Below are 13,935 nucleotides of genomic sequence, written 5' to 3' on the forward strand. Positions count from 1 at the left end.
AAAGCTAAATGTGTATTAACTTGTGTATTTCCTGAATTATAATGTAATTACGTTCATAGCAGAGAAAACGGACATAGCTAGGCCTTATAGAGAGTTACTATATATATGCATATACAAACAAAAATAACAAACAAAAATTGTTAGAATATGTGAATTATATTTTAGTTTTGAGAGGAGGATATGCTATTATTTATATAATTGGTCTTGAAAAAAATGTGGCTGGATCCTTTTGCAATGCATGTGACATTCAGAAGAACCTCATCTTTATGTATAGTTTCTGTTCAGTTTTCTTGCATTTGTTTTGCTTCCCTTCTCTAGACTCATTCTGTCTATAGAAAAATACTATAGTATAGACCTAGTTGACACAGCTGTAGATAGCAAGGTAATTGTTTCAGCTCTACTTTAATTTTGGCTTTGTAGAGCATTAGAGGAGGAGGATGCCTTTTTCATATGTTGTGTACAGCAGATGCCAATTTTACTTGGTAACTTCACCCTTTTCCAGCTGTAGAAATTTTTATGACTGTTGAATCTAAATATTTATAGTTCATTCAAGCTGTCAGGATGCTTTGTTTGTCTACAGACTGTCTCATAACATGTCATATGATTAACATAAAACACAATAAAATGCCTTCCGGGGAAAATAGTACTGTAGGTTTTTAACACAATTTTCCAGTTTCTTTCCAGTAGTACTATATTTAATGGCTGAATATCAAACACCTGAAAAAAGAATTTATTGTGGAAAGGTTGGCAGGCTTCCATTTAATGAAGTGAAGTGCCTTGACTAGAACAGTTAAGTACTCAGGAAACCAGTATTCTTCTAAAGGATATACTGTTAAAAATACTATATGTAATAAGATAGGCATTTTTTTGTGTTTCAGCAAAAGCTTCATTTGGTTTATTATATTATCTATAAGTTAAGTGTGGAACTCTATAATTTTTAGTTCTGAAGAGGACCTTAGATATGATCTCTAAAGGCATTCACTTTGGGCTTCCCTGGTGGCGCAGTGGTTGAGAGCCTGCCTGACGATGCAGGGACACGGGTTCGTGCCCCGGTCCGGGAAGATCCCACATGCTGCAGAGCGGCTGGGCCCTTGAGCCATGACCGCTGAGCCTGTGTGTCCGGAGCCTGCGCTCCGCAACGGGAGAGGCCACAATAGTGAGAGGCCCGCGTACCGCAAAAATAAATAAATAAATGCATTCATTTTACAAATGATGAATTAGGGTAAGTGACTTGCATAATTCCAAGTAATTAATGGCAAGGCTGTGATTCAAGAATCAGAATTTCTGATTGAAACCCTCAGTGATGACAGTACACAAGAGGTACTGAATGATGCATTTTTTTAACAACAGAATGAAGAATATTCAAATTTCTCTGTTACTAGTTATTACTCATTTATAGTAATTCAATTGTGACTACTCAGTGTTCTAAACCCATAAGTTAGTGTTTGAGAAATGTTATCAATAAATTTTAAGAACTTATATTCATTTGCTGTGAGAATGTTTAAAATCAGTAGGCATAAGCTAAATATTAGAGTCTATTCTAGCTATTTACAAAAAAGAATAAAAGAAAATCTCAGAAACAATCTAATTTGTTTGATTGTACTGCCTCATAACATATAAAAATAAATAATTTTAATGCTGGAAACACTAATAACAGTATGACCATTATATGCCATATAATTTTGTGGGTGGGTATTTGCTGATTCTGCTTTATTTCATGTTATACTGGGAAATAAAGTAGGTGTTTCCTTATTTGGGTGTTATCTGAACATATTAACATGTTACATGCACTTTCAAAGCACTTTTTGAATGAATGATTGAATGAAATGACTAAATAACTGAAGAAATACAGTTAAATCTGATTGTAGAGAAATTTCTGAATTCAACAAAATTTATCTCAAGGATTACTAAACATTGTAATATATCATGTCAATGAAATTTTTATTGGCAGATGTGTGTTTTTGACATTTTAATTTTAGTCATTTTTCTGTTACTAATGAGACATTCTAGATGCAGATCTTTAGCAAGTAGTTGGCGGTGTTCATTTAACTGTTAGGATATTGAGCAAACAAGGATCAGACAAAGACACTAAAAATAAAAAGTTTGGAAATGAGATGTCTATAAAGGTCACTGAGGAACTTCAATATACTCTTGGAGATCTAGGAGGCCTGTGTGCATGTCCAGGAAAGACCTGAAGAGACCCTAATATCTCAAATATTACTGACCTTGAGGATCTGCATAGCAAGAAATGAGATCTAAGGCAGAGTTGTAAACTGTTGGAATATTATAGGCATGCTCACACACAAATACATACTCAAAGTCTCTTGGCAAATAGTGAGAGATTTTTAAGGAATTCTCTGCCCAATCATTTGCTCATCACTAATCTAACTGAGCAGACACCTCAGTGGACACAGGAAACAAAGAAAATTGACTTATATAATTACTTCAACAGGTCACCAGACAAGCAGCAAAAACAACCACAAACAAAATAACAACAAGCATTGAGGGGAGGGGGCAATGGAATTCAGTCTCCACAGGTGACATTTAAGATGTGCAGCTGTCAACAAAAAATTATGAGACAGGCAAAGAATCAGGAAATTATGTACCATACAAAGGAAAAACAAATCTATAGGAACTGTCCTTGAAGACATGCAGACATTGGACTTACCAGACAAAGACTTTAAATCAGCAATTATGAGTATGTTAAAAAAAAAAAAAAAAAAACTAAAGGAAGCCACAGCTTAACAACTACATGAACGTATGAGAATGAAGCCTTATCAAATAGAGATAAATAAATGTAGAATGTCTTAAAAAAGAACAAAATAGATCAGGAGTTGAAAATCAATTGAGATTACTCAGTATGAAGAAAAGAAAGAATAAACTTGCAAAAAGTTTACAGAGCATCAAAGACCTGTGGGACACCATCAAGCATAGCAACATAGACATAATAATGAGTCCCAAAAAGAGTGGAGAGGAAGGAGGTACAAAGCATATTCCAAAAATAATTACCAAAACCTTCCCAATTTTGATGAAACACATTAATCTATATATCTGAGAATCTCAAGAAACTGCAAGATAAACTTGTAGAAATCCACACACAAAGTATTATAATCAGTCAAAAGACAAAGAAAGAATCTTCAAAGCATCAATAATAAAATAACTCATAATATAAAAGAGAGTCTTATTAAGATTAACAGTTAATTCTTTGTCAGATTTCATAGAGGCCAGAAAACAGTGGTTGACATATTCCAAGTTCTGGAAGAAAAAGATTGTCAACCAAAAATGCTATATCCTGCAAAACTATCTTTCAAAAAACAAAGAAGAAATTGACATTCCCAGATTTATGAAAAACAAATAACGTATCAAAAGTAGAGCTGCCTTACCAGAAATAAAAAGGAATCCTTTAGATTGAAATGAAAGGACATTGGACAGTAACTCAAATTCACACAGAGAAATAAAAAAACACTGGTAAAATTACCAACATAAGTATATATAAAAACAGTACAAATTTTTGTTGTTGTTGTTTATAGCACTTTCCTTCTCTTATCTGTTTTAAAATACAATTGCATAAAGCAAAATTTATAGAACTATGTTGATGGCTTATATTGTATAAAGATGTAATTTGTATAACTATATTATTACACAGCAGGGGAAAAGGGAATAGAGTTATACAGAAACAAATTTTTGTATAGTGCTGATATTAAGTTGATATTAATCTGAAAAATGTTATAAATTAAGATAATTATAGCCCCCAAGGTAATCACTAAAACAAGAACTCTCTAAAATATAGTAAAAGAAACAAAATCATTAAAATTGTTCACTAGTAAATATCTATTTAGCACAGAAGAAGATAGCACAAAATAAGAGAGTAACAAAAAAGGAATGACATATAAAAAACAAATAGCAAAATATCTACTAAGTTGAGACAACTCAAATAGCTAGTAACAGCTGACTAGATAGACAAAATGTATTCAATAGTAGGTTCATACAGAAAGTTGTTATTTCAAAAAAGGAATGCAGTACTGATACATGTTAAAACATGGGTAAACTTTGAAAACACGACAAATGAAAAAAGCTAGTCACAAAAGGCCTCATGATGTATGATTCCATTTATGTGAAATGTTCAGTGGTTACCAGGGGCTAGCAAAGGAAGAGATAAGGTGTGACTGCCATTGGTTATGGTGTTTCTTTTAGGGGTGACAACAATTTCCTGAAATTAGATATTGGTGATAGATGGAAAACTCTGTGAATGAACTAAGAAACACTGAATTGTCCACTTTAAAGGAATAAATTCTATATGTAAATTATATCTCAGTAAAGTGATATGAATGAAAATATAGATTTATGATCCATTAGCATAAATGCTAATTTTAAGAGTAAGAATATACAGTGCTTTTTAGACAGAAGAAAGAGCAATGCAAATAGAAATAACTATCACACCAAAGATAGGAACCACAGTATTCAATAAAGGATTGCCAGCTAGAACTAAATAATTTATTTCTTTTCTTGGCACTTTTCACAAGAGTCTGCTATATCTTTTCAAGTTATAAATTTTATTCTCCATTTTATTACAGTTTTAAATCTTAACCACTATATTGCACTCTCCAAGGGCAAGGATTACATCGAATTTATGTTTCCATCTCCAGTGATACTATGTTCAATGTCTTGTGTATAGTACTTTCTCAATCCACATTTGTTGATGAATAAATGAATATTGTGGTATAAAAGTGCTATGAATTCTTTCCTGCTCTCTAACTCAATGTTAGAGACTTCTAAAATTTTCATCAGGCTCTAAATAGCTTATGTTAATCAGACGTAGAGAAAGCTGAAGTAACTTTGAAATTATTCAAAATGATATCAGGAGTTCTGTGAATCAGACTCATGAGCTCAGACTTACAGGGACTTGAATCACCAAGTCAAATGGATATTAACCCAGACATTCTTCTAGGACTGAATATAATTCTGAATTAATATGGTCATGACCCATAGATTTATATCAAACTAGTTTCATGTCAAATTAGACCCATGTGGAAATATTCAGACGGGTTTGAGAGCAAAATATTTGATCTTCCTCTTGTTTACACAGTTTCCAGAGCCTCCTGGAACTAAAACTCTTTAGATAACCCTATTAATTATTTCTAATGTTTATTTTTTATTAAAATTATTCAGATTTCTAAATAAGTGAGTTTGATGTATGCTTAGATGCTCCATTTTTAACAAAAATATGCCAAACTCGCTTTTTAATTTGGATTTTTCTGGTCTCTGCATTTCTCATTCATATTTGTAAGTAGAAATTTCTTTTGATATTCAGTTCTCTAACAGAACTCAATAGTTGGATCTATATTTTCATTTAAAAATTCTTGTATAAACTTGCTTAAAAAATAATTCAATCGAACTCTTCCATTATTTAATATTGGAAATACATTACAGTTTTATATATTTATAGTTTTAAAATCTTATTTACTTTTTTATTAGCTTATTATTCACATTTCATTTGTCTATTCCACACAGAGTAAACTGTGAATGCAGTAAAACCAAGTTTTAGCAAACAGATGAATATACTGTAGATTCTCTGAACCACAATATAGCAGAAGATCTGATTTGTTAAACAGGTGTGAATTTCTCTCTCAATCCTATAGGACTGTTTTTAACATTGAAATATAAGCAATTTCTTCTCATATTTAAAGATGAACTACACTGTGTCTTGGATAAATCTTGTTCTGGATATATGTGTATTCAAATATGCTGACTACATAACCATGTTTGTTTCTTGGCAGGGGGACATCCAGCAGTTGCTGATCATAGGTGACCCCAAAGCAGCATATGACTACTGTGAGCATTACAGTCCAGACTGTGATTCCTCAGCACCCAAGGCTTCTCAGGCTCAGGAACCACAGATCGATGAGGTGAGGACCGTAAGGTCAAGGGCAGGTTTTCTCATTCCAATGGTAAGGACATAGGTTTGCAGTTTGGAGGCTCACCTCCATTTATTCACTTTTAATCAAACTTTACCTTGTATTTATAGTGTTTTAATATTTCTAAGAATATGTGATTTGAAGAAGATTTTTGGTGTTTGTTTCCATCTTAAGTATTTTGTTACATAATTTCTTAAAAATACAGATACTTCACATATACTGTGTAGAGGAGCATATTTTATTTGGGGGGAGATGAGAAAAAAGATAATTTCTCAAAGATATATTTTGTCCTTAGCATTTCATTAATTAAAACAGCCTCAAGACAAGGGTAACTATTTTCTGGCATACTTGCCATATCCCCAGGCCTTTGGCAATTCATGCAGATGAGAAAGGGACTTTATTGCTATCTTAAAGTTGTCAGGCTGAGTTGAATATTTAGAGGGATTTTTTTTTTCCATTTCTGTAAGGCTATGCTATATTGATATGTAAGTTTTCTTTTTCTTGCATAAGATTTGATACAGAGAGCAATGAAATGAAAAGCATTATGAACTGATTGCTGTAACTAAGTATTCATATTCTTTGATTAATATTATGTCACTTTATTTGAAACTTGGGTGTGAAACCATTCTTCCATGCTATTTTTGCAAGAAAATTCACCATAATGAAATTTGACTCTATTCTCTCTCAGACCAAAAATAAGTACATTTAAGTTAGCCATAGCAATTTCGTCAGACTTGAATATCCCAAAAAGCAAAAAAATATAGTACAGTGTATGCTTTATGCAGATTTTTAGGTAAAATTCTTTAATGTGAATTTTCTGGAAATTAGAAAGCAAATACTGGAAGGAATTGAGTCTTTAGTTAGCAGCAAAGCTATATTTTTATTTTTTTCTCAAGGTGAAGAGTTCTAAATTTTAGAAGGTGAGGGTGGAAGTTTAAAGACATCAAGACTGTCCTTATGTTTGAAAATAACTCAAATAGCTTTCTTCTTGACTATTAAAATACTATTAGATACCATCTTTTGAGTTCTACTATTTAGAATAGGTTAGAATCTTATCTCTTAATTTTAATTTACTGTTATTTCTGCATGATAATTCAATTTGGATTTTACCATTTAAGTGCTTGAAATATATTTTTTGACATTACTTTCCTTTTTAAGGTATGATAGTGAATTCTGTTGCACTGATCTTTTCCATGACTTAATATTAATGTTTTTTTAAAACAGGATAAAATCTTAAGAAGCTAACAGGAAAGCAAATATGAGAGAAAAAAGAGAAATTACTTGGATATTTGTGTTTGCTTCTTTCACAGTTCTCAAGCGCTTCATTCTTTTTATTACCTCATGATTTATTAAAACAGTCCGTGAATTCCCTCATGATTTATTAAAACAGTCTGTGAATTCCAAGAAGATAGGTAAAATATCCATCAGGTTTTAGTGTTTTTATATCTTAGGGATTATGTGGTGATTCAATATTAAAATTTATAACATTTAGTATGGGTGTTCAAGATGGGTGAGATTTATTTTGCTCTTGTTTTAAGAAAGATAAGTCTTGTTCTTTTTAGTAACAGATATGGCTCTGATTTTTGGAAGAATGAAGGTATGCATTCTTATTATATCACCTTGAGGTGTTTTATTCCCATGTTTTAATGCTATTACATCAGGTAAGCAGAGTTATTTTAAAGGAAAATAATATTTTTAAGCATTTTTGTCTTAAATTCATTTAGAAGTAGACTTTCCCTTTTTGACCTTAGTTGTTGATTCATAAATTTAACATTCTGTTGATAAATCAAACTTGTTTTTACTGGAAGCAACTGATAAGGAAAAGAGCATGCTGCTATAATAAAAGCTTCATGAAAATCTGCTTGGGTGATGCAATAATAGCATTTCTTACAGTTTCTATGTTGAGTATGTCACAATGAAAAGTTTTTTTGAGGAATCAGCTCTCACTTTTTCCCCCAGTACTAAATTACATTGATACTTCAATAATAAGATAACTATTATATACTAGTATGAAAAACACCTGGTTAACAGAATTAGCAAGCCATCCTTATATTACTTTTGAACCATAGCCATTAATACATCATTATATTACAATATGCATTTTAATAATTGTACTACAGATGTTTTACCTATACAAAATAGGAATGCAATGTTACCAGTGAATAAAGAACATAAAGTGCAAAATAGAGCATCAAACATACATGTTGTACTTTATATTGCTTAATTTATAATTAATAAATTTGCAAAATTGCATATTTATTATTCTGATTTGGATTAATAAATATGTCAATTTATTTTATAAATTAACTCAAATGTGTTTTATTCAACTTGTGATTTTGTATAGTTCATAGCCTCTAAATAACATATTTTAATTCATTGTTAAGATTACATTTTTTATGTGTTTGGCACAGTATCGCATCATCATCATAGAGTGAAATGTAAAATGAAGATAGATTTAAACATAGTGATAGTATCAAACTGTTATTCTATGTGAACCTCCACAATACCATTTATATAGCAAAGTAACTAATATTAAAATTATGATGGTTTTGTATTAAACCATCGTGTTAAATTATCCTTATATCTTAATAAGAAATTAGATGTTAAATCTACATATGGTTCTTTCTTAATGTGCTACACAGACTACAATGCCCTTTATACACTAGGCAATTGATGTTCTTCTTTTTAAATATATATATAAAGGATGGAAAAAGAAGAAGCAAGGGAAAAACAATATTTTATAAAGAAATTTCTTACCTTAATATTTTTTGCACTCAATATTTATCATATATTCTAGTTCTCAAAGACGTTCAGGTATTTACTTATGCCACTATTTTTCTAACAAACTGAATAAGAAAAGACTTGACATTTCTAGAAGAAGACCCTTTCTCCTCACATACTATAACTTATGCTAGGCAACTCACAGATCATAGGTGAAATCTTTCCATCACTGCACGTCTTTTTGCATATGTACATCTGATTGATGACAAGTAGTTCTCTCTTCTTTACCTGTCTTTGAGACACCCCCAAATTCCATAGTAAGAAGGGAGAATCATCTCCAAAAATAGGTTGTAAAGCTTCGTGTAGACCAGCAAAGCCCTAAGTATATCAATACCCACCAGAAGGGGCATGTTGTTTAGATAAAGAAATAAGGAGAAGAGAAGCAGTGATTCTTTTCACTGACTCCTGAATGGCTCTAAGAAAAAGATGTGCTTTAGTGCCTAAGCAGGTTAAGCATGTTACTGCCTTCATTATTCCACGACCACAGCTAGTCTGGTTGATCTCCATGTGGAAAAAGTTTAAATAGAGGAGAGAATTATGGAGGTTGGAAAAGGTTTCCTCCTATGAGGAAAAAAACCATGATATAAAGATAAGTAAAGGTAATTGGTGCTTTGAATACCAGGCTTCATTTAAGATGCATTTAAATTGTCCATTTTTACAGTCCTTCATGCCTTTATATATTGTCTTATGTTTTTACAATTCATCATAGATGCATAGGATTCTGAAAAGTCTGCTTAATTTTAAAACTCTAAAGCATAAATTAGCCTGGCTAGTCTTTTTTCATGTTTTAACTTCAAGCTGCCAACTAGTAATTATATAAATCCACTATTTCTTATTCCAACATGTGTGACTATAACTACGGAAAAAAACTATTCATTAGACAATATTCAGTTTCCATTAATTATTTTAATATGTATCTAAATTCAGTATTTATTTAATGATGCTATTGATTAGTACATACTTTACCTTTCCTAGAAATAGTCGGCATTATATCTTGCTTGCAGAGTCATGAAGAAACACAAATGTTCAAAAAGTTATATATGCATTCTTCTATTTTAACAAATTCTACTCAAATTCTAACTAGAATGAAGATTTGTTGAAGTCTTTGAAATGTATATTCAATGATAATTAAACTATTACTGGATAGGTAAAATTATGAATCAATTTCAATTAATTTAATCAAATTGAAGTTTTGACAATCATAAACACTGAAAGTATGTCTATATATATCGATATGACCTTCAGCTGAACCATCTAGAAAAGTGTCCTCTAGTGAGGGTATTTCATTAAGGGCCAGATATACAATATTGCCAGGGGGTCAGTTTTGAACATGTCTCATTATATGTCTTTGTGAAATTTGCACTCATTTGCATTGCTATATCTAATAGAGCTTTAAAATTAGAAAGCACAGTGATCACAGTTCTCTAAAAGACATGTGGTGAAGAGTTGTTTTTCTGGCACATTAAAAGAGATATTTTGTCAATTTGAAAATACCAAGAGAGGTCCAGTTGGGATATAATGAAAATGTGACCAAATATAATACTTAGGGAATTTCAAATAGGTTGCTTTTAGCATATATATATATATATATATACACACACACACACACACACATAGGTATATATGTATATATACACACATAAATATGTATTATACATAATAAATATATGTATACATATATATAAATGTATATTATACATAATAAATATATGTGTGTATATACATAAATATATATTATAAATAATATATAAATATGTATGAGTTTTAGCTTGTTGAGTTTGCTGCTTAATATCTTTTGTTATATATGATTTTAATGGATTTACAGTTATTTTAATTAAAACCAATAATTAATATATGTTTCACAATACCTATGTTGGTGTTTAAAAATTAAAATTTTGATAGAGGTGTTTGGCTCTGAAGGTGAGCAAGCATGTTATTTACAATATTAATGATTGTATTGCACATCCCTCTACTGAGAACATACCTCTTTCTCCTAAATTTTTTTTTTAATACAGAATAATCTAGTATTCCATTTTTCAGTTTGAATTACATTTACATGGTTTAAGGTATCTAAGTGTTATGCTCTTTTTTCAATAGAAAAAATGCAGTATTTGTAAAACTGAAATGTATTAATTATAAACAGATCTAATTTTGAATCTTTTAATGGTTCACAAGTATTCTGTGCTCATTTTGATCTTAAGTAAGTCTATAGCAAATTAGTTATTTATGAATAAACTTTAGATTGTATTTTTACATTGGTTCCAGTATTCCAAATAAAATATAGACTCATTTCATGTTCCTCTGTTCCCTTTCGTTTCTCTCCCCTTTCCATCTCATAATAGATATGAAAATTCTTTCATACTTGGGAAGACTACTTTCCATACATTTATTTTTAAACATGCAGTTTAATGGGAAAAAAAAGTACCCATTGAAATTGCTGTAAGATAAAGGAGGCTTATGTAGCAATTTTTACAAATCAAAATTAACGTGACTATTTAACAACTATGTCCAAGTATGTAATTGCTATGTTTGAATTAATATTCAACAATTAAAAGTTTGAATTAATATTCTAAACTTTTAATTTCCTCACAATCCTAACCACTATTCTGCTCTTAGAAAACTTGCTTTGTCACTGTTATTATACTCTGTATAAGACCGTATTACTTCTTGTAACACGAAGTAATATTTAAATAACAGTATTTACTTGTTTCTTAACTTTTACTAGTAAAAGTTAAGAACATGATTACCACTTTGTTAATAGTATTACCTGCAACTAACAAAATTGCCTGATATTTTTTCCTTTGCAATGTAGTATGCACCTGAGGATATAATGGAATATGACTATGAGTATGGGGAAGCAGAATATAAAGAGGCTGAAAGTGTAACAGAGACTCCCACTGTAACTGAAGAGACAATAGTGCAAACCGAGGTAAAAGCAAAGTAGCGCCTTTGTGTATGGTATCCTGCTGTTTGTCATCCTGTGGTTCCTTATGTCCACTTTTCCTCAAACTTATCATAAGTCTTTCATTCATCTGATTTCTATGACCTGATAACTGATTTTTATTTGACAGTAGCTGTCCTGAAGGAATGATGCCCGGTTTGCTTTGCTTATCCTTCCTTTCATCCATGCTCTTTATTTCCCTTTTCATTTTATTTATGTTTTCCATTCCATCTTTCACCACATTTTACAGAAAAAGAAATTCAATTTCAAGACGAAGACAGTGGCCACTAACTCAAAGAAAAAGTCCAAAAAGTTTACACCCCCTAAATCTGAAAAATTTGCAACCAAGAAGAAGAAAAGTTATCAAGCAGCAGCAAAAGCCAAGCTAGGGGTAAAGGTAGCAAAGAAAAAGCAATCAAGATCTCTCCTAGATAAGCTGGAAGATCTCTGATGATGAGTCATTGCCCTAACCCAACTAGATAAATACTCATTTGGCTAATACGATACCCCAGTTAAATCATGATTTCCATAGATTTTGGATTACCTTACATTTTTACTAATTGCTTTTCTTTTGAATTTACCATTAGGCAAATATTGTTGATGATTTTCAAGAATACAACTATGGAACAGAAAGTTACCAAACAGAAGCTCCTAGGCGTGTATCTGGACCAAATGAGGTAATGCTCATAGACAGCATTAAATTTTTAAAATGTGTAATATTTCTTGGTATATTTCACTCTGGAAGAATCTATAACCTCTGAAAAGTTTGACATTTTTATTATTTTACTGAGGTAAGAGAAACAATAGAATTGGCTCACTATTACTAAAAACAGTTCATTTAAAATTAATGTCAATTCAGGTTTTGCATGACTCTTTGCTTCATGCAAATGCTAAATTGATCAAACTGAATTGGCTGCTATCATTTTCTTGATTCCTCCTGGGATTGAGCAAGCTTCTCAAAATGTTGTGATTAAGGGTATTCACAACATGACCCTTCTGTGAGGAGGAGAATCCTCTAAAGTAATAACTGTATCATCAAATGATACAATTAGAATTTACTCCATCTGACCAATAATCATGCATTTTTATGACACAAATATTTTGAGAAAATATAGTCTTAGTTGGTTTTAGTGGCTATTTACATTTTCAAACTTAATTATGGTTAAAATATTATATCTTAACCTTTTCCAGTCCTTTCTATGAAAATGTTTAAGTACATACAGGTACAAATAGAACAATCTTCCTGAATTTCATACTATGCATATATTCTGATTATGAAAAAATAAGTATACAATTCAGTTTAACTGTTAAATTCCTGTTACACCTGGTATGAGGAATACCTGAATCATTTTAGTTATTAAAAATTTATATAACATGTGTCCCAGTGAGGCAAATTAACTGAGTGAGACTTTACATGCAAATACATAATTTAGAATAATAACATTTTAGGGTAGGAACCGATTTCACGTTTCATCTAGTCCAAAATAATCATTTTCCAAAAATGGTTATCTTGATTCAAGATGTTTATTTATATACCCAAATTCATTCATCTTTTGCTCAGATCTATGAACATAGTAATATTCTGATCCCAGATTATATGCACCCCCTAATGATAGTATATACTCATTGTTTAAGAATACAAAAATATTATGGTTATTGGACATTTTATTTTAGTTAACAATCACTAAATTAATCATTTAGCCACATTTTTCATTCACATGACTTTATGTAACACTACTTATTATTCAATATTGTTCTATCATCTAGATTCACTATGTTATAGCAAACAAGTTATTTATGAAATTCAAAAGTAGCAAGATAAAATATTTAATTTGAACCTCGTCAAAATCATATGGCCCAAAATTACCTAATAAATATCATTCAGATTTATGCTATTAATGAGAATTATTTATGAAAAAAGGAAATTATACTAGTTTTATTTTTCTATATCTCTGAGATAGTATTTTTGATGTAATTTTTACTTTTAAGTGAATAATCTCATACTCTTTATGAGACTACACAGTGATATATTCTATTGTATTAAATTCTGAGGACTATAATTTACATTTTATTTGCTATAAAGAACTCTTTGGTGATATAATACTTCCCTACATTCTAGATACTCTGCATAAATATTGCAATGATAAATCTCAATATTGGCATTAATATTTTATTTTTCGGATTGAGAGTCAAACTTACATGGCTTTTCTGGTAGCAATTATATTTCATTATGAGGTTCTGTGAGATTTGAAAATTAAGCAAAGCTTTAACTATATATTTTCTATATATACATATATA

The 13,935-nt window shown here is 30.6% G+C and overlaps 1 protein-coding gene across 1 annotated transcript in view; it reads left to right on the forward strand.

The window, feature by feature from the left end:
• The window catches only part of COL11A1 (collagen type XI alpha 1 chain), a 196,802-nt gene that overhangs the window by 59,330 nt on the left and 123,537 nt on the right, over positions 1 to 13,935 (forward strand). Inside the window, exons 5-8 of the mRNA XM_089918904.1 lie at positions 5,778 to 5,906; positions 11,509 to 11,625; positions 11,888 to 12,034; positions 12,225 to 12,314. Of these exons, the coding sequence (XP_089775030.1) occupies positions 5,778 to 5,906; positions 11,509 to 11,625; positions 11,888 to 12,034; positions 12,225 to 12,314 (483 nt within the window). The remainder of the gene's footprint in view (positions 1 to 5,777; positions 5,907 to 11,508; positions 11,626 to 11,887; positions 12,035 to 12,224; positions 12,315 to 13,935) is intronic.

Source organism: Delphinapterus leucas, chromosome 1, assembly GCF_059928025.1.
Source record: "Delphinapterus leucas isolate spDelLeu-1000000601 "Yukka" chromosome 1, BTC_Dleu_Yukka2, whole genome shotgun sequence".
In the NCBI taxonomy this organism is placed as follows: domain Eukaryota; kingdom Metazoa; phylum Chordata; class Mammalia; order Artiodactyla; family Monodontidae; genus Delphinapterus; species Delphinapterus leucas.